Here is a 25856-nt window from a genome sequence, read left to right as displayed (position 1 = left end):
AGAATCAACCGCCATTACTAGATACTAGCGATTTAGAAACGGTACATACATCTCACGAAAATCCAATTTTTAACATTGGTATTATTGGTATTGGTATTAAAGGGGGGCGCCCTCGCGGGCGTCCAAGCACTTAGGCCACCAGATGGGCCCGTTGTGCCCCCAGGCCGCTCTAGAGGGCGTCCAGAATGCCGCCCCTCCTGGAGAAGGTCAGCAACTCCTTTAGCCCAATACCGTGCACTGAGTCCGGATCGATCAGGGCCGTTCCAAAGACTCCCAATCTTGCCCATGTCAAGGCAGGGCACTCGGTGAGCAGATGATACGGGGTCTCCTCCCCTTCCATGCACCACCTATACTCCGGGTCGTCTCCAATTCCTAGCAAGGAAAGATGCCTCCTAAGCCTGCAATGTCCTGTGTAGGCCCCTGTTAGTGCTCTACACTCCCTTCTGGTCAGTCTAAGCAGCTCCCTGGTCCGAGGAAGGGCGGGCCCATCCATCATAAGCCTCGCCTGCCTCATTCCCGGAGCAACTCTCCAGCCCCCCGCGGCCCGGTCTCTCGCCCAGGCTTCGAGAGCTCCCCGCCTCACACACGGGGCGATCCCCAAGCGGGGCTCTGGCCCTATATGCCTATGCGAGGAGCCCTCCCTGGCTAAGGCGTCTGCTGCCTCATTGCCCCGGATACCGGTGTGACCCGGGACCCAGACCAACGTGACCTTTCTCTCCTCAGTACCCCTTTGCACTCCTTTATCAACAAGGAGCGCGTACGCACTGACTTCAGCGCCATGAGTGCAGCCCTACTATCCGAGCAGAAGAAGACTCTCCTGCTTCCGTAGTTGAGCCGAAGCACCTCTCTGGCCGCCATCAATAAAGCGAAAATTTCCGCCTGAAACACAGTGCAGTACTGACCCAGAGGGACCGACAAGCTTGATCCCGTTGTCTCGCAGTACGCTCCAGCTCCGGTCAGATCTCCCATTCTGGACCCGTCCGTGTACCGGACAAATCCATCCCAGGAGCCGACTCTGCCCTCTCTCCAATCTAATTTTAACATTTCCTTTACAGAAAGAATATTGAATATTTATAAAAATCAAATAATTGTAACCGAAGGAGATATTAATCGAATCCAATGCCAATTTTCAAATATTTTCAATAACACTAGAATTTTAGTAGTATTTCCAAAACCTGAGCCTATCCCACATATAATTAAATTCTTAAAGGAATTTATAGACCCCAAAAATCTTTACGCAATTTATTTTAGCACCAAAAAACTAGTTCAAACTTTTACTGTAACACTACAAAAAATATTTGTAAATTCTTCCTACAGGTTTGTTCAATGTTCAAAATTTTTAGAGGATATTGAATCCCAGGACGAACAACAAGAAAAATTAAAAATTTACCATACTACAAAAACTTGCCATAGGGGCATCTCTGAAATGAAAATAGCATTGACCACTAGATTCTATTGGCCTAAAACGACCGACGATATCGAACGGTTTGTAAATATTTGTGATACTTGCCAAAAAAACAAATACGACAGAAATCCCCCTGTCATTAAATTTAGTCTAACACCTATGACATCTGAACCATTCGAACAAATTCATATTGGCTCTTTTAAAATCGACAACCAAATATTTTTAACCATTCTTGACGCCTTTTCTAGATATGGTCAAGCGTATTCTCTTAAAAGTTTGACAGGAACAGCTGTCATTGATTGCCTCCTAACTTTTGTATCACACCATGGTTTACCTTTAAAAATCATGTCAGACCGTGGAACGGAGTTTAAAAATAAAGACCTAGAGGACTTGCAAATTGTATAAAATTGAGTTGCATTATACCACTTCAAAGAACAGTAACTCTAACTCCCCCACGGAACGTTTTCATTCTTCTATAATTGAAGCATATCAAGGTCTTAAAGAGGAACATAAACAATACAACCCGGAACAAATCGTAAAACGCGCTTTATTAGGATATAATAACTCCATACACAATGTCACGAAATTTACACCTTTTGAAATAATCAAAGGTCATATAAATGACACCAATCCTTTTGACATTAGTGACCACGTGATAATTTCCGACTATGTTCAAAAACACAAAGAGAGTTCGAAAAAGGTTTACCAATTAATTTCGGAAAATAATCAAAAAACAAAAGAAAAAATAATTGAAAAAAGAAACAAAGAACGCGAGGACCCCCGAATTTCGATATTGACGAACCGATCTAAATTCGTACTAAGTTACGTAATAAAGCTAAATTTAAGAAAACTACTCTAAAAAATCAAACAACCTATAAAATTAAAACCAATTCGGGAACGTATCATAAAAATTCTGCCAAACGACCAAAATCTAAACAAAAATTAAATTCGCAGGAAAATGAACCTCACGAGGATCCTAGTGGCATCGGCGTTAGCAACCCTAGCCCTTCGACGAGTAAACAGTGAAGATATCAAACTTTAATGTAATTATGAAACAAATTTCTGAAGAACACCCAAATTACCCTAAGTCCTATCACGGTCTTGCGGAAAGCCTATTATTAAGAATAGATTACCTAACGAATTTAGTACAAAATAAATTAAAAAACCTTCAACCTCATTATAAATCAAAAAGAGGACTGATTAATGTAGTAGGTAAAGTACAGAAATGGCTTTTCGGCACTCTTGATTCGGATGATGCAAAAAAGTATGACGATGCTATCGCTAACTTGCGGAAAAATCAGAAAAATGTATTGAAAACTTTAAACTCTCAAATATCTTTATCAAAACGGGTGATTGATAATTATAACTTAACGATTTCGACTCTATTTCGTAATCAAAACCAACTAGAGAAAACAATGTATATATTAAAAGGATCTGTTGATAACACGATCAATAATCTCCAGTTATATATAACCTTTCAAAGTGTTTTATCCCAAATTATACTTGACTGTCAAAACTTGATAAATTTTCTGTATAATTTAGAGAACGCAATTGTGTTTGCACACACTAATGCTTTACACAATTCGATAGTTTCTGTTTTGTAAGTTCAGAAAATGATCGATTATTTAAAATCAATTTATGATATAAAAGAATTACCAAAATTTAATAACACGTTATCTTATTACCAATTTTTAGGGACTCAAGTAACATTTACAGAGAGTAAAATAATTTTTCCAAATACCCGTATGTCGCACGAGAAAAAGAAGATATGCATTTCAAAGAGTCCTGCTGTCCCGAAATCGAGCATACTTTCTACTGCCATGAAAACTACAACTCGAAGGATGAATGCACGATTCAATTGCTTGAAAATCAGCCTATAAGCAACTGTCGAAAACACCATATCGAATTATTACAACCTCTTGCAGGGCAGGCAACGCAAGAAAAAGTGCTTGTGTTACCTGTTAAAAATACATTGGTATTTGCTAAGTGTAAGATCGATATTCCAACACTTATAGAAATTCCAGCTGCTTGCCAAATTACCTTGGGCAAGAAAAATTATTACAACAATGTCAAAATTATGAAAGGAAAGCCTTTGCTTTTACCTAAGTCTATATAGAAGAATTGAAACCAATTATGTCACAGAGATTAGCGAACATCAGTCAAATTAACTTACAATACCTATATCAATTAAAATAGATAACAAATGAACTACAACCGATTGAAGAAATTGGCCAGCCTATGTCTACAAGTTTAATAACTAATATTATTGTTATTATATTTGTTCTAGCGGTCATTGCAGCCCTAATGATCGTTTTAAGAAAGAAACTTCTACCGAAATGTCAACATAATCAATCCGAACCAAATAAATCCAATCAGCCGGAGCAAACTCATTCCATTATGTTTGCTTCTTGAGGACAGAGGAGTAATGTACAATGATTTCTACGTAATACCGGACACCGTAAGATCTACGATGTCAGCATTTGGCCACGATGGTGCTATGAAGAGACCGTGAGATTCACATTGTCAGCTTTTCGGATGCGAACCTATAAAGTCTTAGTTTTAAGTAATATAATTATTCTTGTTGTAACTGCTGCAGCAGAAACTTTAATTTTCGATTGTATTTTGAAAATAAAGTTTTTAAAAAGTCATCTCGTCTTCGCTTGAACATAATTACAGCGAAGCGAGTGTTTAATAAACGAGTGACATAAAAAGTTTACCAAATGTAGTACAACCGTTAGTTTTTGGGTACATTTTTGCAAAACAACATGAATACATTCACTGACATGATCGTCAGAATCGACAAATTTCAAAATTCAAGCAGTGTGGTAAAATCTCCGAAATCATCCGATTGCTCCCAAACTCGTGCGGTAATATCCCGGAAATGTTCGAACATTTTCTTTAGCTGTTGGACAGTTCAAGTCTTGGCGTTAATCTTAATACTGGGGCAGTCAATTGTTGCTTTCTGTTAAAATAGTTCGGTTGTTTTCTTGTATTTATATTAGGTAGAATTTCCTTTAATTTCACATTGCCTTGGTTCAATTCATATTGCCAGAGTTCTACTATTTGTTTTTTCTTTTTCAGGTGACTTCCCAGTTCAAATTTTTGCTGCTTTGTCCGCTAGTCCATTTTTTTTATAGCAGATTAGGCAAATGCTTTTAATAAACTGTCCGAGCCGATCGATTTTTGCCAATCTGTTTTGAGTTCGAACTATTTGGGTATCTATTCTATGAGAGTATCAAGTCTCTGAACAACTGCTTGAGTCATCTCTGTTTGTATTTGAGTATTCCACGTGCAGCCGGGTTATTCCAAATATCTATTGCAATTTGTAACAATTCTTATAGCAATTGTTATAATTGCTATATTACAATATCTATTGGATCTACAAAGCTATATGTGTCAGACCCAAAACAAATTGAATTAATTAATTAAACCAAAAAAAACTAATCATACCAGAACATTCTGGCTTCTGTAAACAACAACATTTTGAAAACGGTTCTAGATGGCGTTCATCCTAAGCTTTCAACATGCCATCCACCTTAAAACACACTGTGCACATGTTTAAAATCGGCAATAAAAAATGAGGCAGCTCATTTAGCTAAAAATTTCTTGTTAAATCGAAATTGTTTCAGAGTGCGGCAGGCATAACTGGTTCACCAAAGCGGAAGTTAAACGTGTTTACGTCACCAAAGGGTTGAACTTGGGGCTCGAGGAAAGAGGTGTCGCGGTTTACAAAATAAACGAAATTGGGATTGATCTTAAAAACATAAACGACGTAAGAAATGAACCAATATTCGACTTGCTTAATAGTCGTCAATTGATTTTAGGAGTTATTTTTCGTACAGCTCGATACCCGAAAAGGTGGAGTGAACATAGTGTATATTGTTCACGAAATTTTGACCCAGTTGGTCGATCCTCCTTTAAAATTTACCAAGGATTGGGGCGATTTAACCAAAAGTGCATTGGGACGTAACCAAAAGCTCAATTTTGTTGGCGATTTCAGTTCGTTCCTCGCTTTTCTCGAAAGTAAGTTTTAAAAATTTCTCATTGATTGAATAACACCCTTTGTATTATTTGACATTCTTACACGTCCTTTTTTACTGCTTTCAAATATGCAATTTCATCTATTCTCTTTATAAATATATATTTTTGCATTTTCAAAAAAACTTTTAAAGCATTATTTCATGATGATATTTGCTCGTAAACTCAGAATAGCAGCAAGAACATCATATAAGAACATGCGCAACGACATGCACAACAGAACTTTAGGAATTCAGCATATTGATAAACGGAATGAAATTATGCACCTTCATTGAAACAAATTCAACGTGGCCTTAGAAGTTGAAGATATGGGTGGAGAGGGTCACGAAAAAAAAAGGAGGTACTATATAAAGAAATAAGCATTAATATTTTGACCTCGAAAAAAAAACTTCATTAGTGGTTTGTTGTAAATATGACATTGACATGCTGCGAATAAAAGGAGGGTCATGCAGCTGATACCCAATGTTATGGGAATGCTTAAAGAAGAAAACTCGGAGAAGAGTTAAACTAAAACAATATTAAGTGAAAACCAAACATAAAAAATACATTTAAAATCATTTTTGAAAAAGTAGGAAAGAGTATTGCCAGTGTTAAATTAATAAATAATAATTTTCTGAATTCATAAATACAATATTACTTTTTTTTTCAAAATATGGTTTCTTAGTTTTTTCTTTTTCTTTTGAATTAAGTAACTGTAACTGTAATAGCAATTAAAGCCAAATAGAAAAAACGAAAAAATATTTGTGGTAACCTTATCTTCTGTGTTTCGTTATAAATTTTTATTCGTAAATCATTACTAAAAAAAATGAAATGAAACATATCACCAATATGTTGAGTTTGGGGTTCTTTAAACTTTAATTTGTTTATTATTTAAAAATGATTTAACTAAATGAAAGTGCTCAAACCTGAAAATTTTAGAAACATACTGTGATTTCTAAAAGAATTTACGGAAGCACACGGAATAGACGTTTTAGAGATCATTAAGATATACAATTATTTTTTGTACATCTATTTTGTATATCTTAAATTAAGGAGCCTACGTATTAGTAGTATAGATCAGTAAGATAGTAAGCAAATAGTTCAGAGATTTCTCTACTTGACTTTTTTTGAAACTATCTAAGGAAACAAAAATTACCACTACTAAATAGATCTCACTCTAGTTACGGAACAATTTATATAGTAAAAAAAACAGCATTGAAAGGTTTGTATATCTTAAATTAAGTACACGTAGAAAAGAAAAACCCACTTAAATACTTTTCGAAGAAAATATTTTCATTAGAAAACAACCACTGCTACTATTTTGACGGCTTTTTAAAGATTTTAAAGAAATTTTGAATCCATTTACTTTAAAAAAGGATCTGGAAAACTATAATATAACATACAGGGTATTAAAAAAATACATTTTTTACACATTCACCCATTTTTTCTAAATACGTTCGTCCAAATATTCACAAAAACATAAACCTTCTGTATTTGAATTTTATACTATGATTATCACACCTATTTCGGATGTAATTTTTTACGGATATATGAATAAATCCTACAATGAAGTAACAATGTGTGATTAATATTTTTCTGCTCCTAGTAGTTTTTAGCTCTTTAGCCATAATGGCACAAAATAACCAAATATTTTTCGTTATCAACTTTTGCGGCCCCTATGAAATAGTTTCTTGATATGTTATTATTTTTTGAAGAACTCCTTTGTAAAGTAGTAGTGCTATCGTTCAAAACGAAGGATATTGACTCAACATGTTTCAAAGTAGAAAATAGATTTAACATAACTATTTTAAACAAACTTTTTAAAATTTTGAAAGAATCTCAGATTACCTAAATTATACAATCTTAACAAAACAACAACAACTAAGCACCAAATTGTTCAACTCTTGAGTTATTCGCGAGCGTGGAACTTTACATAAAAAAAATCTATTCCGAATAAGGAAAACCGAACGATTTATGGAAAGACAAACGATAGGAATTTCCCACGAAGACCATAAAACCAATGATGGGTAAGAAATAGAACCAGAGCTCTGGATGCTATTGAGCGAGCAGCAAGACCTGAATGGAGACGGGCAGACCACAACGAACCCGTTGAGGAAAGTAGATGGAGTGGGGAAATCGAAAATTGGCAACCCTAGGACAAAGTGACGAAGTATGCAGAGCGAACGTAAAAAAGAAAACTCACTATACAGCAATACTGAAGGTAATTGGGAGAGGTCTATATTCCGAGATGGTCTGAGTAGAAAAAATGCTAAATGATGAATGATGACGATAATGTTAAGTTGCAATTTGCTTAGCAACGACAAATGTTTTTTTTTTAATGAAACACTATGTCTAGCAATAGGATTTTTCTTCTTCTTCTTGAGAATAAAATATAACGGTGTTTCTAAATTTAATATTTAACGAAACAACAACGCACTGATACTGTTCAGTTTCCGTGAAAAAAGAAAACCCACAAAAGAGGACGTATTCCTACCAAATTAATATGCTTTCGAATAATTACTCAGGTCAACAAAGAGTTGGTGATAAGGTATTTTTCATATTTCATACATTGCATGTCTTGAAGGAAGCCTGTTTATCATGTAATTGCGATTGTTAAAATTTTGTTTTAAAATGCCAAGTCAAAATATTCCAGATACGTTTTGGTTAGTTAGTTAAACACGCCTTGAGTGCCACATATTGTTTGTAAGGTATTTGAAGAAGGTTTAAGACATTGGAATATCCCTAGCTTTTGGAATACCTATGATATGGAGAGAGCAAACAAATGACCATGATGGCTGCTATTTCTGCATGTGCAATATATTACTAAAAATTTGAAAAAAAAATGAAAGAAGACACCATCAGTTTTTCTCAATCTGAAATAGTTATGTTGGTGATATGTGGAGTCATTCTCAGCAACCACAGTTATTTTCACAATCAGAACTTAATAACTTAGTGAGAGACTTAAGTTTATGTAAAGATCTTTCCGAAATTTTAGTATCTAGACTTCGAAATAAACATTTACTGGCAAAGGACGTAACAATCTTATATTTCAGGAAACGAGACAGGATTTATAGGCTATTTTAAACGGTGGTTCGCTTGTTTCTGGCACCGATATGCCTAATCTAATAAAGAAATTTGGTAAAGACTAAAATTCTGAGGAGTGGAGGCTTTTTCTTGATTAATGCAAGAGAAGCCTTAAAGCTGTTCTTTTGCATAACGGAAATGTTCTGTACCAGCTGCTCATTCTATGTAAAAGAAAGGATGCTACGAAAATCTGAAACTACTGCTTGAGACAATCAAATACAAAGACTATTGTGGAGGCTTAAAAATTGTGGGACTTCTACCAGGTCAGCCGTCAGGATATATGAAGTACCCCTGTTTCTTACGAACCAACAAATATCCAAACTACAAAGACATGTTAGAGAAATTTAGGAAAATGTGATGCAATATGAGTCTAAAACTACACATAATCTACACATCTGGACTACTTTGATGAAAATCTTGGGGCGGTGAGTGAGGAGCAAGGGGAGAGATTCCACCAAGACATAAACAAAATGAAACGCAGATGTCAAGGTCTATGGACCGTTGCAATGATGGCAGGCTGGTCACTAAAATGCGACAATCCTGTCATGAAATATACAAGAAAATCCGCCAAACTGAGTTTTTTCGCCAAGAGATTTTCCAAAAATAAATGTGCTTGACTGTTACTTGAGACTTTGTTATCTAATTGCATTAATAAAAATAAATAGCCTGAATTTTCATTAATTAATTCTTCTAATGTTAATAAAAAACTTTATGTGAAGAGCAAAATGCTTATCAGGTTTAAATTTAGGAGGCCTAAATTATACAGAATCAAATGTGAGTTCCAAATCAACTTTCAAACGTTTAAAAATTGTTCCCTGCATTACTTTAACTAGTGTCATATTACTGGTAATACAAATTTACTACTGCAGGTAGTAGCTCTTCTTATTACAGTCGTTAGGCCAAAACTATTTAGCTGTGAAAACAATCTGAAACATTCTCCGAAAATGTTGAACCCCCTGGTCCATTTGAAATATTCTCTTTATTATAGAGACCAAAGTGGATTTGGAAAACATTGTCCATTTCGCCATCGACAATGATATTCTCCAGGAAATATCCGAGGATAATATGTCCAAAGCATTTTTTAACGTCGCACTGATTCAAAAAGTTGAATCCGTAGTCCGATGCTGGCAGAAGCTCATTGAAAGGGTAAGGAATGGACACTCCCCGATTGGGGTATTATTCGGCACCAGTTGACATTTTGTCAATTGATCGATGAAGTTGATCAATTGGTAAACTTAAAAATACATTTGAATATCATAAGTTTGCGGATGGAAATATATAGCACATGAAAGTATATTTTTTAAGTATCCTTTTCAAATATTTTTTGCGAAAAAAAGGTGGCATTAAAATTGAAAAACAATTTCGGTATCATATGAGCATTACCTAGAGGAGTATTCCATTTAAAAATAAGTATTCCTATATTGTCTTCCCTGGTCTCGGTTTTCTTTTAACTTATTGCACGCATTTTTACAGAACGTTTTTTAGTCAAATTCAGTGGTATTAGGCAGTTTCAATATATATGTCATACGTTATATATATATATATATATATATATATATATATATATATATATATATATTTTTTTTTTTTTTTCAAGTATTGATTCACGGATGGAAAAATATTCCGGGATATCATCCGTTCGCTTGTTGAACTCCAACTGGAATCCTGCAGACGTTTCGCCAAAATCTCACTTGGCATCTTCAATGCTCGCGCTCCGAAAACATATATATATATATATATATATATATATATATATATATATATATATATATATATATATATATATATATATGCAAGGGGTTATGGTTATGGAACTGGCAAAATTAGAATACTACATTTTTTATTTGACGTTTCGGTCCAAATCTATAAATAATAAAATAATCTAAAAATTACATTTAACAAAGAGATCTGTACACAATATAGGATAAATCTTACCTAGACAGTTAGTTAGTGTATTGTAAGAGAAATCTTAGAAATGATTGAAATTCAAAAAAAACAAAAATGCTATAAACGCCAAGACAGACACCAACAATCTTAGTAAATTATATTGCAGCAACCTTTAATAATAATAATAATAATAATAATAATAATAATAATAATAATAAATTTCCTAGTCCAACTCAGTGCATTCAAATATCGCACCATTTTATATCGTTCAGTGCGAAACGGAAACATTGGAAACATTTCGCGGTGTGTCGTCTCAGTCGAAAGGGGAAAAAAACAATGTTCAAAATTCGGGAGAGCGATTTATCACACAGAAAGCGAACTAAAGTTTTATTTGGACTAGCCGATACGAAGGCTGAAATAATTAAGAGCAATTTTACGATATGACAATCGAATAAATAGGGCTCTCGATGCGGTGTCAGCGATGCATTATCTTCGCTTAGCTTTGGGCTTCGTCTGCACTTCGGGGCATATAACTACTCCCTCGAAAATAACAGAGCGTTTTTTCGAAGAAGCTTCAAAATTTTCTTCTTGGCAGGTTTCCTTTTTTTATGCGTTTTTCTTCAGTTCTCGTACCTTTTCCAAGAAAAGCTTCTTAATGATGAAAACTAAAATTAGAACCATGAATATTCCAGAAACAATAACAATTATTTGGAACGTATTTGTTTCTTCTTTCACTGGTTCCATGGGAGTTATTTTTTCTGCTAAGTCTCTTAGTTGGTATATTTCGTCAATATTTATTTTCTTTCTTCTTTACAAAACTAGATTTCTTCGATGACGGGACATCTTTCTGCGGTGAATTCTTCTCAGCTTGTGCCATATAAGAGTACTGGGGTATAAAACTTAATTGATTTTGGATTATTGGGAAAATATGGTAAAAGGAAAATATTTCGGATCTTAAAATTGGTACATAGACTGCAAAGATCACTTTCGAGTCAACAAAATTTACCTGAGTACCCAAAATTTAATAAGAAGATAAAATGCTTTAAAATTGTGGAATTTGATTTTCTTTATATATTGACCTAGATATTTAAGCATTTTATTCAACTCTGAAATCGGTAAAATAATATTATGAAGAGCATTAACTTTTGCAAACATAATAGCGTCTTCTAGGTTATCTAGAATCACTACAATATTTTGTCAATTTAAGTTTAATTGCGTAATGATCCCGTGAAAACTAATATAGTCTTGTAAAGAATTTATCATCATTAATACTGCATTTTGGAATGTTTTTAAACCAGTTTGTAGTTTTCGTTGATTTTCATTTAATTTCACAATAGTTTTATTATAGTTATTAATTATAAAGTTACTTGTAGTCCTAATTATTATTATTATTATTATTATTATTATTATTACTAAGAATAAAGTGCAGAGGAAAACCTATTATGCACATTGATAATTAGTAACACAACACATATAATAAACATTTAGTTATTGCTGTGAAACAATACACTGTCCAAGCGACGTTTAAATACAGACAAGTTCGGCGCACACACAACTTGTAAACTGTTCCAATAATTGAAAGGCCTGTTACTTATAAAATGCAGGCGATGTGAAGTCCTGAATTGTTCCTTCCTCATTTTAAATGGATGACCACGTAGGCGTTCATCATTGCTTAAGACCACAAGGGGCACGTCAGATGGAAATTGGTCATGCGCACACCTATACATTTGAATGAGATCCCCTCGCAGCCGACGCTGACTTAATGGCGGCAGACTAAGTATTTTTAGATGGTCATCGTAAGGTGTATGTCTAAGCTGAAGTGGCCAGCGCGTAGCGACTCGTTGCACTTTTTCCAGAACATCACAGGGACAGGCACGCAATAACCATGGGTTCCAGACTGGGGAAGCAAATTCCAGGATGGAGCGAATGTAAGTGGTGAAAAGCCTGCAAGCGATGCGAGGACTAGGATTTTTTAAAGTCTTTTTTAACAAAAATAACGCACAGTTTGCTTTCTTTGCAATATTTGATACATGTGCAGACCATGCAAGATCGTTAGTTACTCTCACACCTAGGTCCATCTGAGAATCGACACTTGACACAAAGTTTCCATCGATATAATAATTCAAACCGGGATTGTTCTTGCCAACATGAATCGCAGAGCACTTTTGGGCATTCAGCGGCAATAGCCAGGTTGAACACCACTTGGAAATAGTATTCAAGTCTCTCTGCAATACGTCCGCATGTGTTGAAGGATTTCCAAATAATTTAGTGTTATCAGCATAAGCGCTCACATGAGAATCAATGCTGGAGAGCAAATCCAAGGTGTACACTAAGAATAGCACTGGTCCCGGCACCGATCCCTGGGGAACACCACTAGGCACGTTTTGTGGCAGTGAAAAAGTGTTACCAATTGGAACTGTGAACGACCGGTGGCTTAAGAACGCCGCTATCCACTCTAGCAGTTTACTCCCCACTCCAACCTTTTCAAGTTTGAATAACAAGCGGCGATGTGGCACTTTGCTGAAATCGAGGTAAATAATATCCACCGGATCACCTGAGTCAAGAGATGTCCAGTGATTCAAGCATGTCAATGTAATTGATATGACAGATCTACCGGGAACAAAGCCATGCCGCGATGTAGGTATAATATGGCAGTCGATCAAACACGGTAGCAGCTGATTTACTATAAGGCGTTCAAGAACCTTACATATAATACACACTAGGCTGATAGGGCGGTAATTTGAAACATCGAGCTTATCACCCTTTTTATAAATCGGTGTTAGATTTGCGGATAACCAGTGGGTTGGGAGTGTGGCAGAGTCCAAAGATTTTCTCAAAATAATATAAATAGGCTCTGCAAGCACAGGGGCACACGCTTTTAAGATTTTGCTGGAAATTCTATCAGGTCCGGGAGCAGAATATTCTTTTAACGCAGAAAGAGTTTTCTTCACGTTCTCTTGGTCAAAGTGAATGTCTTCTAATAAATCTGAATTTATGGGACCCCCGGTAGTGAGGCGGTAGATTAGCAAAGACACTAGCAAAATATGAAGCAAATTCATTTGAAATGAAGTCCTGGTTATAGGAGACGTCTCCCGAGGTATCTCTAATGACAGGAAGGGATACCTTAGACGATACGTGTTGTCTGACATAAGAATAAAATGCTTTGGGCCGATTGAGGAGGTCATTTTCGAATGCTGACTTCGACTCTCTAATCTCCAAGGATAAACTATTAGAAACTCTTCTATGCAAAGCATAATCGGAAGCAGAGCCAGAGGCCTTAAATCTACGCCACAGAGCTCTCTTATGTTTTCTTTGTTTGAACAGATGTCCAGTTAACCAAGGTTTCTCAGAATTGATCTTAACAAAATGAGTTTTGGAGCTTGTGCCTATGTAATAATCCAGAGTAGACAGAAAATATGTCCACGCATCATTAACGTAGTTATCAGGAAAGTTCCATGTGTGGTGAGAAAGGTCTGCAGCTAATCTTGCATAACCTGCTTGGGATAATATAAGGGTTGAATACAAAACTCAATAACGACATGATCAGATTTTCCAATTGGGGAATCAAGCTCCAATTTGTCAAGTTAATTGGGATCCGGAGTAATTACAAGATCAAGAGTTGACGGAGCGTCGTTCTGTCGGAAGCGCGTGTGCTCTTCAACAAGTTGACTAAGATTACAATCTGACAAAAAATCTAGGAACATGTATTCCATGGAAGTGGGGACAAAGTCGTTTAAAGTAAATTAAAGTCGCCAGCAATAACAGGGTTGACGGAATTTGTGACAAAATTGTTCATGGATTGTAAGAGCTGAAGATTAGAATCATTATCAGTATCGCTCGGCCTGTATACACAGGCGAGTGAAAAACTAAAATCAGAGCTGGTAAATGACAGACAAACAGCGTCCACCATCTGACTCATCATTAAATCTAAGAGGTTGATGCTGTAAGTACCGGCAATATGGCTAAATTATTTTGGTTTTTGTTTTTGGTTGCTGTTTTATAATAATTTCCGTCGTCAGCGGCGAGATTTCCAAAGAGCCATTTATTTATTTTACCAACCGCGTTAATTAGGCCTCGTTCTTTACGAACATGTGGATATAAATTTTCAAGTTTTTTCACCGCAATTTGTATTAAATATTCAGTTCTTAAAAGTAAATTTTCGGCAAGTCCATAATAAGAAATATTATTAGTTATATTTTTAACATTAAACTTTTCTTCAATTATTTTAAATGCATTCTCTATGCTTTCTGCGTGATTAATTATTTGGCTTAAATCTACATAATGGATGTATGTTTGTTATAAATTAACTTCGCGTTACCTATCTGGATAAGAAGTATAGGATTTACGAGTTTGGTAATTTGTAGGTCTGTCGTTACTATTCGTTCGGTAAGAACTGCTACGAGTCAACATTTTGATCTTCATTGGTTTCCTGAAAGAATAGATTTTTATTAGCCTTTGGCCTCTTTGCACTACATTTATGATAGTTCGTCATAGTTTATCTTTGGTGTTATTAATTTATTTTCGTTTGGTTTATTAACGGTATCTTTTTAAATTTAGGAAGTTCTTTTACTTGAATTTTTTTTATGTGATTGAACGGAAGTAGAAATGATAGCGTTATCATTTAGATCAAATGGGTTTTGAGGATTTAAATGGCCATTTATCACTTTAAAAGGTGTAAATGTTGTATCGTAAAATGCAACTCTATGTAAAGTATAACATATAAAAGTCTTTGAGGTCCTTGTTTTTAAATTCTGTTCCCTGATCTGAGGTTATTTTCAATGGTAAGGTTTTCAACTGCCTCGGTTCCTGTTATGCTTTTTAATGGGTACGCTGGTCCATAGCGTGAAAATGCGTCAATTATTGTAACGTACATTTCATGATTATCCTAAAGGTATCAACATGAATATGTTCGAATGTTTTTGATGCTGTTGGGGTAATGTTACATTTTATCACTTGTGGTTTTCGATTAGCATATGTCACAATTGTTAACATAATTTTCTATGTCGTCAGACATTTTCGGCCAATAATATTTTCTGCAAAGGGAATTCTTCATACGATTTATTCCACGATGGCACGTTTTTGTCGCATGGTATAGACTAAGTCCTCGAGAACTGTGTTACAATGAATTATTTTAAATGCTGAATTTTTGAAAGTGTTTTGTAATGTTATAGTAAAAATTAAATTTTCCGCTTGAAAGTAAAGTGCATAAGTAGTTTTTGGTTTAAAGTATTCATCATTTGTATAATATTTGGCATGGGGTCATTTCTAGGGATTAAACACATTTTCTTTCCTTATTAAGAATATTCCTACATCTCCTGTTGTTTTTCCGAAATTGGAATTTCGAAAATTGGATTTTCCGCTGAGGAAATTTTAATTTTTTGTTCTTCCGGTTTCGTCTAACGTTAAGTCGTCTAGATTTGGCAATTCGTCGTTATCATGTAATAAAAAATCGCCTATAATTTCATCCGCGTCTCCTAAAATGTTAAATATCGTCAGTTTCAATAGCGTTCATATGTATTCGATATCGTGTTTCCATCTAACGAGTCGTGAATTTGGCTCTTTTAATGACATTAGCCGCTGTAGGGGTTTATGATCCGTATAAATAATAAATTTTTGTCCGAATAAATAAGGTCTATAATATTTACAGCTCCAAACAATTGCTAAGAGTTCCTTTTCAATTGTTCAGTAGTTTATCTCTGTCGGGTTCAGAGGTCTTGATGCGTAGCATATTGGGTGTCCGTCTTGTAATATCCGTTATGTTCGGGATTGGATATCTATCAGAAATAGTTTTTTCATTAATCTTCCGATAATGTATCCATATAGGGCTTGACCATGGGCTGCTTGATTTTCTTATTATTCCTTTTTCGAGCATATCGTCTATTTGTCGTCTTACTTCTTCTTTGTGGACGAATGACTTCGTATGCACTGGTATTTCATCATTTGTCCTAATCTCGTGCTTTATTTTTGAGGTAAATGACAACTTATCTCCTGAATTAGAGAAAATATGCGAGAATTCTTGACACAATTTCGTGATTAGAGCTTTTGCTTCCGAGTTCATGTATTGAGTACGGATTATTCCTTTTATGTCCTTTTGAGATATCGTACGTATTTTTAGATTATCAGATATAATGTTATAATTGTAAAATTTGTATTGGTCAGCGTTAAATCGTTCAACTGGTAAGGGTTGTGTTAACGTCTCGTCCGGGGGATTTTGGATTTCAATTAGAGCAAAATTATTTTTTGCATATGAAATAGCAGATGGTATTTCCAGATTTTGCAGTTTTTGATTTTTTATAAAAATTTCGCATTCGATTTCACTTACTGGGGACTTACAGTTAGAGTAAAGTTTGCGTCTGATTGTTTTCTATATTTGAATGGAATTTCGTTGTTAAATCCTACTAACTTTTTATTTATTAAATCGATGTTCAGATTCATATTAATTAAATCAGTTAAACCTATTGCTCCATCAAAAAAGTCGTGAAAATAAAATAGGATGAACTCTATTCGATAATCGATGTTAAATTCAGAAAATGCTTGTATGCTAGCTTGAAATTTAGTGTTTTGACTTCTTGCTGCTGTCTTTATTTAATTATTTTTATGATAAATGCAATTTGGAAAACATTTTTCAGCGATAGTTGGGCGTAATATCGAGCGTGAACTACCCGTGTCTATTAGTAGTTTAATATTTGGTTTACGTATTTGAATATACGGTAAAGCGTTGTTCTACTAGGGTTGGTTGTTTGTTTTCATCATTTGGATTTTGTGTTTCGACGTTTTGTTCGATATGCGATGTATTTTCATACTCATTTTGTTCATAATTTTCCTCACATTCGTGTTAATCATTATACTCATTTTGATTAACAGAATAATCAAAGTTTTCATCGCATTCTTGGGTAAAAAATTCTTTCGCTATAAAATTAGGAGGTTGATTGTTGTTAGTAAAATAATTTTTTCTTATCGGTGGTCTTGTAAATGAATTATTTGTTTGTCTCTAGATACCTAATATTGGTGTCGGTTTAGGAAGTTGGTTGGGAGATATTTGATTGGGTTGGAAGACATTTCGTGGGGGTCCAAAAACTTCCCGATTTGTTGGAAATCGTGTTTGAGTTATTTGCCTCGGTTGAATATCTATTACTTGAGATGGAAATTGTGGTTTTTGGAATTGATTTTGATATTGCTTTGGATTTGAAGAAGTATTAAAATTGTTTGGCGTTAAATTTGTGTTGGGGTTTATTCTAGGCTAAAATCTATTTAGATTCGGCTGATTTTAGAATTGTTGAAATGGTTGGTTAGTTATATTTGGTGTTGAATTGTCGATGAATTGGTGTTTAGAAGTGTTTTGTATTGTTTTGTTGGAAATTGGGTATTTGGAATTGTTTTGAATTGCTTTGTTGAAAATTGGGCATTTGGAATCGTTTTGTTGTGTTGCTTAGATTTCCTTAGAGGTTTTCGAAATGTTCAAATTCAGAAACATAAGCAATGGCTTCCTCTAATGAATTTGATTTTTTTCAATGCATGTTGTTTTCGAGCGTCCCGGTGCATCCAGCTGTGAATGTACTGAGCGCAATTTTGTTGTAATAATTTACATGGAAAAGTCTTTCATTTTGATCTAAATCTTAAAGTTGTAGGCTACCACCGAAATCAACTAAATGTTCGTTTTTGAATGGTCTTGTTCTAGTTAATTCATGAATTAGACAATCTAAATTTCTCACATCTGCAAAGCATTGAATTAGCGCATCTTTTATGCTTAACCAATCTGTCAATTCTGATCGGTTGCCTACTTCTGCTTTCACTACTAGTGTTTTACTTGCTAAAATTACACACCACATATTAAAGTAAAGCAAAAAAATATGTTAAAGATACTTAAACTTAAACTTCCAGCTGTTGAGGAATGTAAAAACTTGGGTACAATCTTTGATAATCAACTTCGATTTCGTACACAGGGATTCCAAGTTGTCCAAGAGGTTTATATTACTATCCGGAACATCTATAAATGGAAATATATTCTGAACTTTAGGTTAAAAATACTCTCTACGACTTTGACAAAATATAAATTTTCATTTACCACCTTAAGCGAAAAGATCACGCAAGTCATGAACTTCACGATTTAATATGGTTAAATATATCGAGTCAAGAGTCACTTTGCATGTTTTCTTCACCAACTATTTAAAACTGGATGCCTCCCGGCTAAAGGTTGCTTCTCATCTACTTCTGTTAGACTGCTCATTAAAAAAACATACTTAAAAACATTTCCCTTTACTCAATTTTTTAATCGTTTTTCTTTGTTTGATGAATTGTAAAATTTTTGTAAAAATTAGGTCATATGTCTGGTTACATTCTCGGTTAAGTTAACATCTTAGCTGACCTTCTCCAAGCTTAAAGGCGTTTTTGTTTATTTATTTATTTATTGTTTACTTTGGACTTGACTACCCCACATTATTCTCGATTTGACTGGTTGACATCTCAGGGTTCTCAACAACTGCTTGTAAAACATTATTTTTGGGTTTCTTCAATTCTAGATTCCTTTTTTTAGATAAAACAGCGTTTTAATCGAACCATATTTTATATTTTTAAAAATTTCGAGCCAGCTCTAGGGAAATGGACTTACATCTATTAAGATGTATTGTTGCTGTATCTACAGTATTTCTGCGGCAGAAAATGCAGCACGTTAGCATGTAAAACTTTAGTTCATGGATATAATGGCCACACGATGAGTACACAATATTAACTATGCAACAATAAACAATAATAACGATAACAGTAGCAATAACGGCAGTTACTATTCTATTATGATTTTGAATAATACATTAATAATATATATAATAATAAAACAAAATATTTCTTCTCGTCATTCATTGTGCTGAGCGAGATACTATGCAAAAATAAGTAGTACTTTGCCACAGTATTGCGCCTTCTTGTATAAGATTTGAATTTCGTCATTCATCAGTGTTTGGTACAATATAACCAAATCCGCAAAGAAAACGAATTCGTCGGACCAGACGTGGAAATCGAATACTGGCGGAGGCAGCTAGCTAGATTCACCAGTGTGGTCGAGTTTCTAGAAACCGAAGAGTGTCAACAATACATCGCGTTCCTAAGATTTTGTCGAAAAATGGACGTCGTCAAGGTGTTAAAATGACCGCTTTCAATTATTTTTATTCATGAAAATCTTTTAGATTTGGAAGAAGCAGCTGGATTTGGTGTACAACACGAGAAACGAGTGCCTGGATAATCTGAAATATTTGTATTCCATGGAAAAATACTGGCAGCCGTTGTATAGGCTGGAGCCGCCTCAACTAATGCAGCACGTACCTCCTCTATTGCACGGTATACGGCTTGCGTTCACCACTTCGAGATATTACAACAGCACTTCGAACATATCTGCCCTGTTTGTAAAGGTCTCCAATCAAATTATAAAAAAATGCAGGGACTATTTGAATTGCGACGGCACGAAGACTGTGTGGAATCAACCGAAATGCGAGGTTTTAGATAAAATAAAGGTGAGTAAATTTATAACGCTCTGCATTTCGCACCGGAGGTCCCAGTAACGAGCTACGGTATTGCTGAAACGGATGTTCCTAATGATAGTTTCACTATCATTATGTATCGTCGATTAAAGAATATTAGGATTTTTCTATTTCTTTGACTCACGAGTTTCTTTGACAAGAACGGAGCGCAGCGGAAACGTTATTTAATTTGTTTGTTTGAAAACAGACAAGGGTCACAACGTAGGAATAATGTCTCCAGTATTGTAAAAGAAACCAATGTAAAATAAGCTAAGCAACGAAGCTTTATTTCAATAACAACCCTTACAATGGATATGCTTACCAAAATTCAATCTTCACTCACTAGTACGTTTGTTTGATAGCCTAGGAAAAGTTTTTTTTAAAAAGCCATGGTTATTAAAATCCATTAAGCTCTTTGGGAGATATAGATAATGATTTTTTGTAGAAATGCTAAAGCACCCCCCACCCCCCGCACCGTGAATGGTTAAAATATGGAACAATTTTTTTGCAGTAAATAGAAAATACAAAATAAATAGATATCTATACCAAGTCAATTTTCTTAAATAGAACACCAGTTTTTCAAATTCATGTAGTCTACCCTGGACCGATCTCCGAAACCGAAAATTGGTTTAGGAATATCTCAATAAAGTGTTTAACTTGTCACAATTACATTTTTGTCAGTAAAGAAATTGCTCGAGTCAGCCACCACATTACTTTACAGTTAATTACAATTGTTTATCAAGAAATTTGGCTAGTGATTTATCGAGTAGAACAATCGTAAAGGCAAAATTTTATATACCCTTTTTCTAGGCCTGTCTTGACTTATACCTGAAGTACTATCAATGCTTCAGGCGCACCAAAAAACAAATCGAAGAGGCCGGCGAAAGACCGTTCGAGTGTTCGGAAAGTTTAATTTTTGGCAAATTCGAGACTTTCAAGAAGAGATGTGAAGAAGTAACGACCGCTTCCTATTGGAGTCACTTAACAATTGTTCATATTGATATAATGTTTTTTTAGATTGTGTATGTATTGACAACGACCACAAAATATTCGATTTTGCAGCAAAGCACCATAGAAGGAATCGACATTTACGCCAAACGATTCGCGGAATTTTACAAACACATTTCAAGTCAGAAATACGACGCTTTGAACCACAGGTTGCCCCACTTCACCACCGATTTTAACGGGTTTAGACAGAACGTGGTGGACACTGAATGGGAGCTCGAAGAATTTGTCGGCACCACCTTGGAAAAGACCACCGATGTTCACAACGTCCTGCGGCTCTTAAAGAGGTAATGTAATTGTTCGTAGATTTTGTATATCAAGAACTCGCACTACCACTTACGAGATGAGTGCTGAAAATTTGTGAAATTGTATAATAGAACCACTGATCTATCAAACTGCTTTATTATTCGTTGCTAATAAAAGTTAGCGGGCGACTGAAGGCAGAGATTGACTCGTTGCTGATAGAATAAGTGTTGTGCGGCTAGGTATCTACTTATCTATTATTTACGTATTTATAAGGTGATTTTTCATACGCGCCATTTTGATAATATCTGACAACGCGACTTCTATAGAAGGAACAAGTGTTAAGAATTTTTTTAAATTATTCGCCGGGGTAGATTTGGGCAATGTAGGGGCAGATAAGAACAAAAACAATGTGTTTTATCCAAAAGTTTGACTCATGTTCATGTGGCGAATTAGATTGGACCGATCTAACAAAAGACATATAAATTTTGAAAATTTAGTTGACTTTATATATACTGAAGTCTGCTTAAAACCGCTTTATTGAACAAAACGTTGCAGTTGTTTCAGAGCCTCAGATGCTGATCTACAACATCAAACAGCTTATGTTTCAGTTGATTGTTCTTTTGCTTCATTATCTTCTTTGAGTTCAGCCTTCCAGAAGAATTTCATAAATAGACACCCTTTTGCGAAGATGGCTTAGCAAACAACATTGAGAGCTTGGTTTAAATAGGTTTTAAATAGGTTATGTTGCGCAAAGTCAGAGGGCTGGAGGCGGGTTGTACATTTTGGGGGAAATGCAACGAAAATAACCTCCATCTTTCTACAATATAAATTTGTTTTAAGACTGCTATGGAATTCATGGGCGTCTTAAACAAATCAATATAGGTTTGGTGCATTTCGTATGCTGGTTATGTGTTTAATTAGATCTAAGAATAAAGAAAGGATGTTATCCATCCTCCTACTCCTGACTTGTTGGCCAATCCAAGAGTTCCTCTGGACATACCTTTCATATGAATATTCTTAAATCTTGTTCACGAGAACACATACAGGAGGAATTGTATGTTCGATTCCACTTGTAATAGCGCAAAATATAACCAGCTGTTGCCATTTTGCGGGTGCTGTCTATACCACAATATCTGTACCAGTTATGGCAATGACTTGCATCTAAAACGGTGGCAACGCCTGTTTCATTCACATTGTAGGATCTTATTGGCGGTATCATATACTTTTCTAAAACTGACTGTAAATTATGAAGAAACTCTTCACATTTGCTTTATGAAATCTAAAGGCTCTTGCCATGATGCTATTATCTGGCTTCCGAAATTGAATATCAACTAGATGGATATTTTCACATTTATATGCCAATTTTTGAACTTGTATAATTACTTTTAAAACTTTGGATAAAATATTTAGCAAATTGTTCTTCTTGGATAGATATACAATGTTTTTGCGACTAATAGTTTTATTGGAATGGTATTGACATTTGATATTGTCTGTCAGGGGTGTCAGAGTTTCCTGGACGTCGCCAATTTATTTTCATTGGTCTGTTACCCACGGTTAATTTTATCAAGTTGTGGATAGCGGCTGCAGCTCTTATTAAAAGTCTTCCTTGCTATGTATCTTCAGCATGTAATAATATATGTTATATACGTCCAATTAAAAAAACATATTGTAGGTCGTATCTTAAAAATTATAATTTAAGTATAACTGAATTTGCCAAATTTTGTTTCACCTTGTATCTTAAAAACAGATCCAGATAGGATTGTTTTGAACACGTCATTTTTTGTTTCGCGAAATTCACATTACTAAGGCAAAACAATGAAAAATGGAAACGCTGTATCCCCAAATGCCGGTCAGGTATAAGACATTTTGAAATTACAGAGCACCCTGTTTCTCAATACGCTTTTATAAGGATTCATTGGCGAAAGATTTTTTTCCAACCATTACCACTATTCATACATTTTGTTTTCTAAATAAAATAAAAAAAATCTTTTTCTTGGGAACAAAACTTAAAATATTGAAATAATTCAATAAGAGTTAATATATCTTCTTTCCTTTTAAGTTTCATCCATATATATTGTGTGTGCAATGTAAAATATAACCTCAAAAATTTGGAAATGTGAATAAACATTAAAATTTCGTTTCGGGTGACAAACATAAAAGCGTTATCAAAAAAAAATTGGGTACATTTTAAAGTTAACGGTGCTTTGAGCACCTTAAATCATGTATGGATACCGAGCTGAAAACTCTCTAGCCTACCTATATCTGAAGCAAAAACCCGATAACTGTTTAGCAAGAAAAAGAGGTTAATAAAGTAACTAGTATCATGTGCATATAATGACAAGAAACAAATTCTACACAACAAAACACAGACAAATAATAAAAATAATTGTAACAAACAACATTAATTTGGTTATAAAAATAAAAAAATGTGAGTTTGTGAGTTTATTTAAGAACAAAATCAATATTGATGGCTCCACAGCCTATAAAACATATTGTAGCAAATTTTTGTTTCATTTTTACATCCACTATTATTATTATTAATACGAATAAAATGCCGTTTTGTAATTTCAAGGTTTCAAAAACTAAATTTGCAATGCCTGCACCTGGACAGCAGATATTTGGAAGCGATGATGCTCTTTCAAAAAGAAATAGAAAATTTGCGTGACCGTTACAACGAAGAACGTCAGTCGCCTCAAATTCCATTCAACATGCCGCCAGTCAGTGGCAGAATAAAATGGATCAGGCATTATTACTCGCGAATTTCAGAGCCCATGGACATTTTTAGAGAGAAATCGAGGGTGATGGCACATCGGAAGGCTCAAAAGTGCATACAGCTCTTCAACGCTATGTCGATGTGTTTTGTCCATTACGAAATGATCTACCACGAGGCTTGGTTTAAATACGCGGGACAGGTGGCAATCTCGGAGCATATCGAAAATCATTTGCTATGAAAGTTTGTTTTAGGTTCGAAATTGTCTTATTATGCCAATACTCGCCAAAGACGAGCGAACCAAGCATTATCAAGTTAACTTCCATCCGTATATAACGGAGGTCATTCGAGAAGCAGAGTACATGTACAAACTGGACCTAGGTAAACTGTACAGGTTGTTTTGCAAGTCGGTTTTGAAAGTAGAGCAAACAATAGTTGTTTAAGTTCTTCATCTATGACCAAGTGGGGCCCAAATGGTTGACTATTTGGTTGTCCACTAAGGACGCCAGTAGTTAGGTTTCCCGTAGACAACAAATTTTTCAAGGTTGGAGCAGGCATTTGGTGAAATTTTTGAGGTGCCGCATAATTCCTATTTTCAAGTAAAAGATAAAGTTTGTGGTAGACATTAATTCAGTTTGTTTGTTTCTCTAATATATCAATCTACACATTCACAGGGTATTTTGTAGATACACTCTCTCTTGAGCTGATGTATCTGACTTTATTTTTATTTTTTTTCTGAGATTCCCTTCAAGTATGCTCTGCTGTTACTTTTCGTTTACAATTTGATAATGTTTTGTCAATACATTTTTGAATGTAGCCACTATGAAGTAAATCCTTTTTAATACTGCATCATTCTATATCGAGTTATGCTTCGTCACTACATATTGTGATTGTTCTTTTGCAGAGTGTTTGGATGAGTCCTAGTTTGGTTGCTTCAAAATGGTTAGTTCAAATTAAATACTTTCCGATTTGTGTAGGCTTCCCATACGCAGAGGTACTTATAGAGTTATTATTTCTACTTACTAGGACATCGAGAAACAATAGGCAGCCGTTCGTCTCTTTATTAACAGTAAATTTAATGGATGGTGGCAAATAATTAAGATGATTGGTTCCATTTAAGATGATGAAGAATTCGTCGACATATCGAAGCCAGACCCTAGGTTTAGCAATTGCCGCATCTATAGCAGGAGTTTCAAAAACATCCCATGTTTATATTCGCTGCCACTCGAGATAGAGGGGAGCCAACTTATCTTTGACTTGAAAGTAAGAGTTATGCAGACAACACGTAAGGAGCTCCATCACTCCTTCCAGCCGTAGCGAAGTTCTGTCTTGAAGTGTTACATAATCTTACATTTTTAAAAATATGAAAATGGCCGTAGCTCAAATGAAGGACTTTCCCCCGCAAGTCGCTGGACAATTTGAAGAGGGAATCTACTTAAGCTGCTGGTTGCGGAATTTGGACATTGATAGATCTGAGTGGTACATTAAGTTATCTGGAATTCACAGTCTGTATTTGTGCTGTGCTTCATTTATTCTACCTTCAATTGTTCTAGTAGGGTCGCTAAAAAGTAGTCTGTATTTGCTGCTTTCCAATTGTAAAGTATCATGGAAATGTAAAATTGTTTTATAGAAGAGGAGAAAAAGGACGACGAATACAACCATATTAGAAATTATAACTTCCATGGAGACCCTACAACTATACTTTGTCTGCCCTTCCTAGCTGCAATTATGAGTAGCAGTGAATCCATTACCACATACGTATATTGAAAAACAATACATCTGCCCCAAGTCAATGTCGAAAGTGATATCCAAAATAAAATTAAAAAAACTAAAAATAAAAATAGGGAAAAAGCTTAGGGAAAACAAGTTTTTAGTTCGTTTTCGTTTAGTCGTTGTTCCTTTTGTCGCGTTTTATGTACCGATTTGCTCTAGTTTTGAAATTATGGCGTCTTTGGTACCGCATTTGGGCAGCGGTGTTCACAAAAATTTTTCCGTC

General features: G+C 35.0%; 1 protein-coding gene across 7 annotated transcripts in view; it reads left to right on the top strand.

The window, feature by feature from the left end:
* Positions 1–25856, top strand: part of LOC132698470 (dynein axonemal heavy chain 8) — a 110571-nt gene that overhangs the window by 16903 nt on the left and 67812 nt on the right. For all 7 annotated transcript variants that reach the window (XR_009618377.1, XM_060664536.1, XM_060664532.1 and 4 more), the window contains 9 exons: positions 5035–5177; positions 5230–5428; positions 9495–9652; positions 19341–19520; positions 19570–19893; positions 20710–20853; positions 20917–21191; positions 23723–24062; positions 24115–24241. Coding sequence is in view for 6 of the 7 variants with exons in the window: in XM_060664536.1 (XP_060520519.1) it covers positions 5035–5177; positions 5230–5428; positions 9495–9652; positions 19341–19520; positions 19570–19893; positions 20710–20853; positions 20917–21191; positions 23723–24062; positions 24115–24241 (1890 nt within the window). In the remaining variant the exon portion in view is untranslated. The remainder of the gene's footprint in view (positions 1–5034; positions 5178–5229; positions 5429–9494; positions 9653–19340; positions 19521–19569; positions 19894–20709; positions 20854–20916; positions 21192–23722; positions 24063–24114; positions 24242–25856) is intronic.

The sequence above is a fragment of the Cylas formicarius genome, unplaced genomic scaffold, assembly GCF_029955315.1.
Source record: "Cylas formicarius isolate icCylForm1 unplaced genomic scaffold, icCylForm1.1 PGA_scaffold_2__14_contigs__length_35257938, whole genome shotgun sequence".
In the NCBI taxonomy this organism is placed as follows: domain Eukaryota; kingdom Metazoa; phylum Arthropoda; class Insecta; order Coleoptera; family Brentidae; genus Cylas; species Cylas formicarius.
The sequence above is the reverse complement of the archived record's forward strand: the minus strand, read 5'-3'. Positions and strand labels throughout refer to the sequence as shown.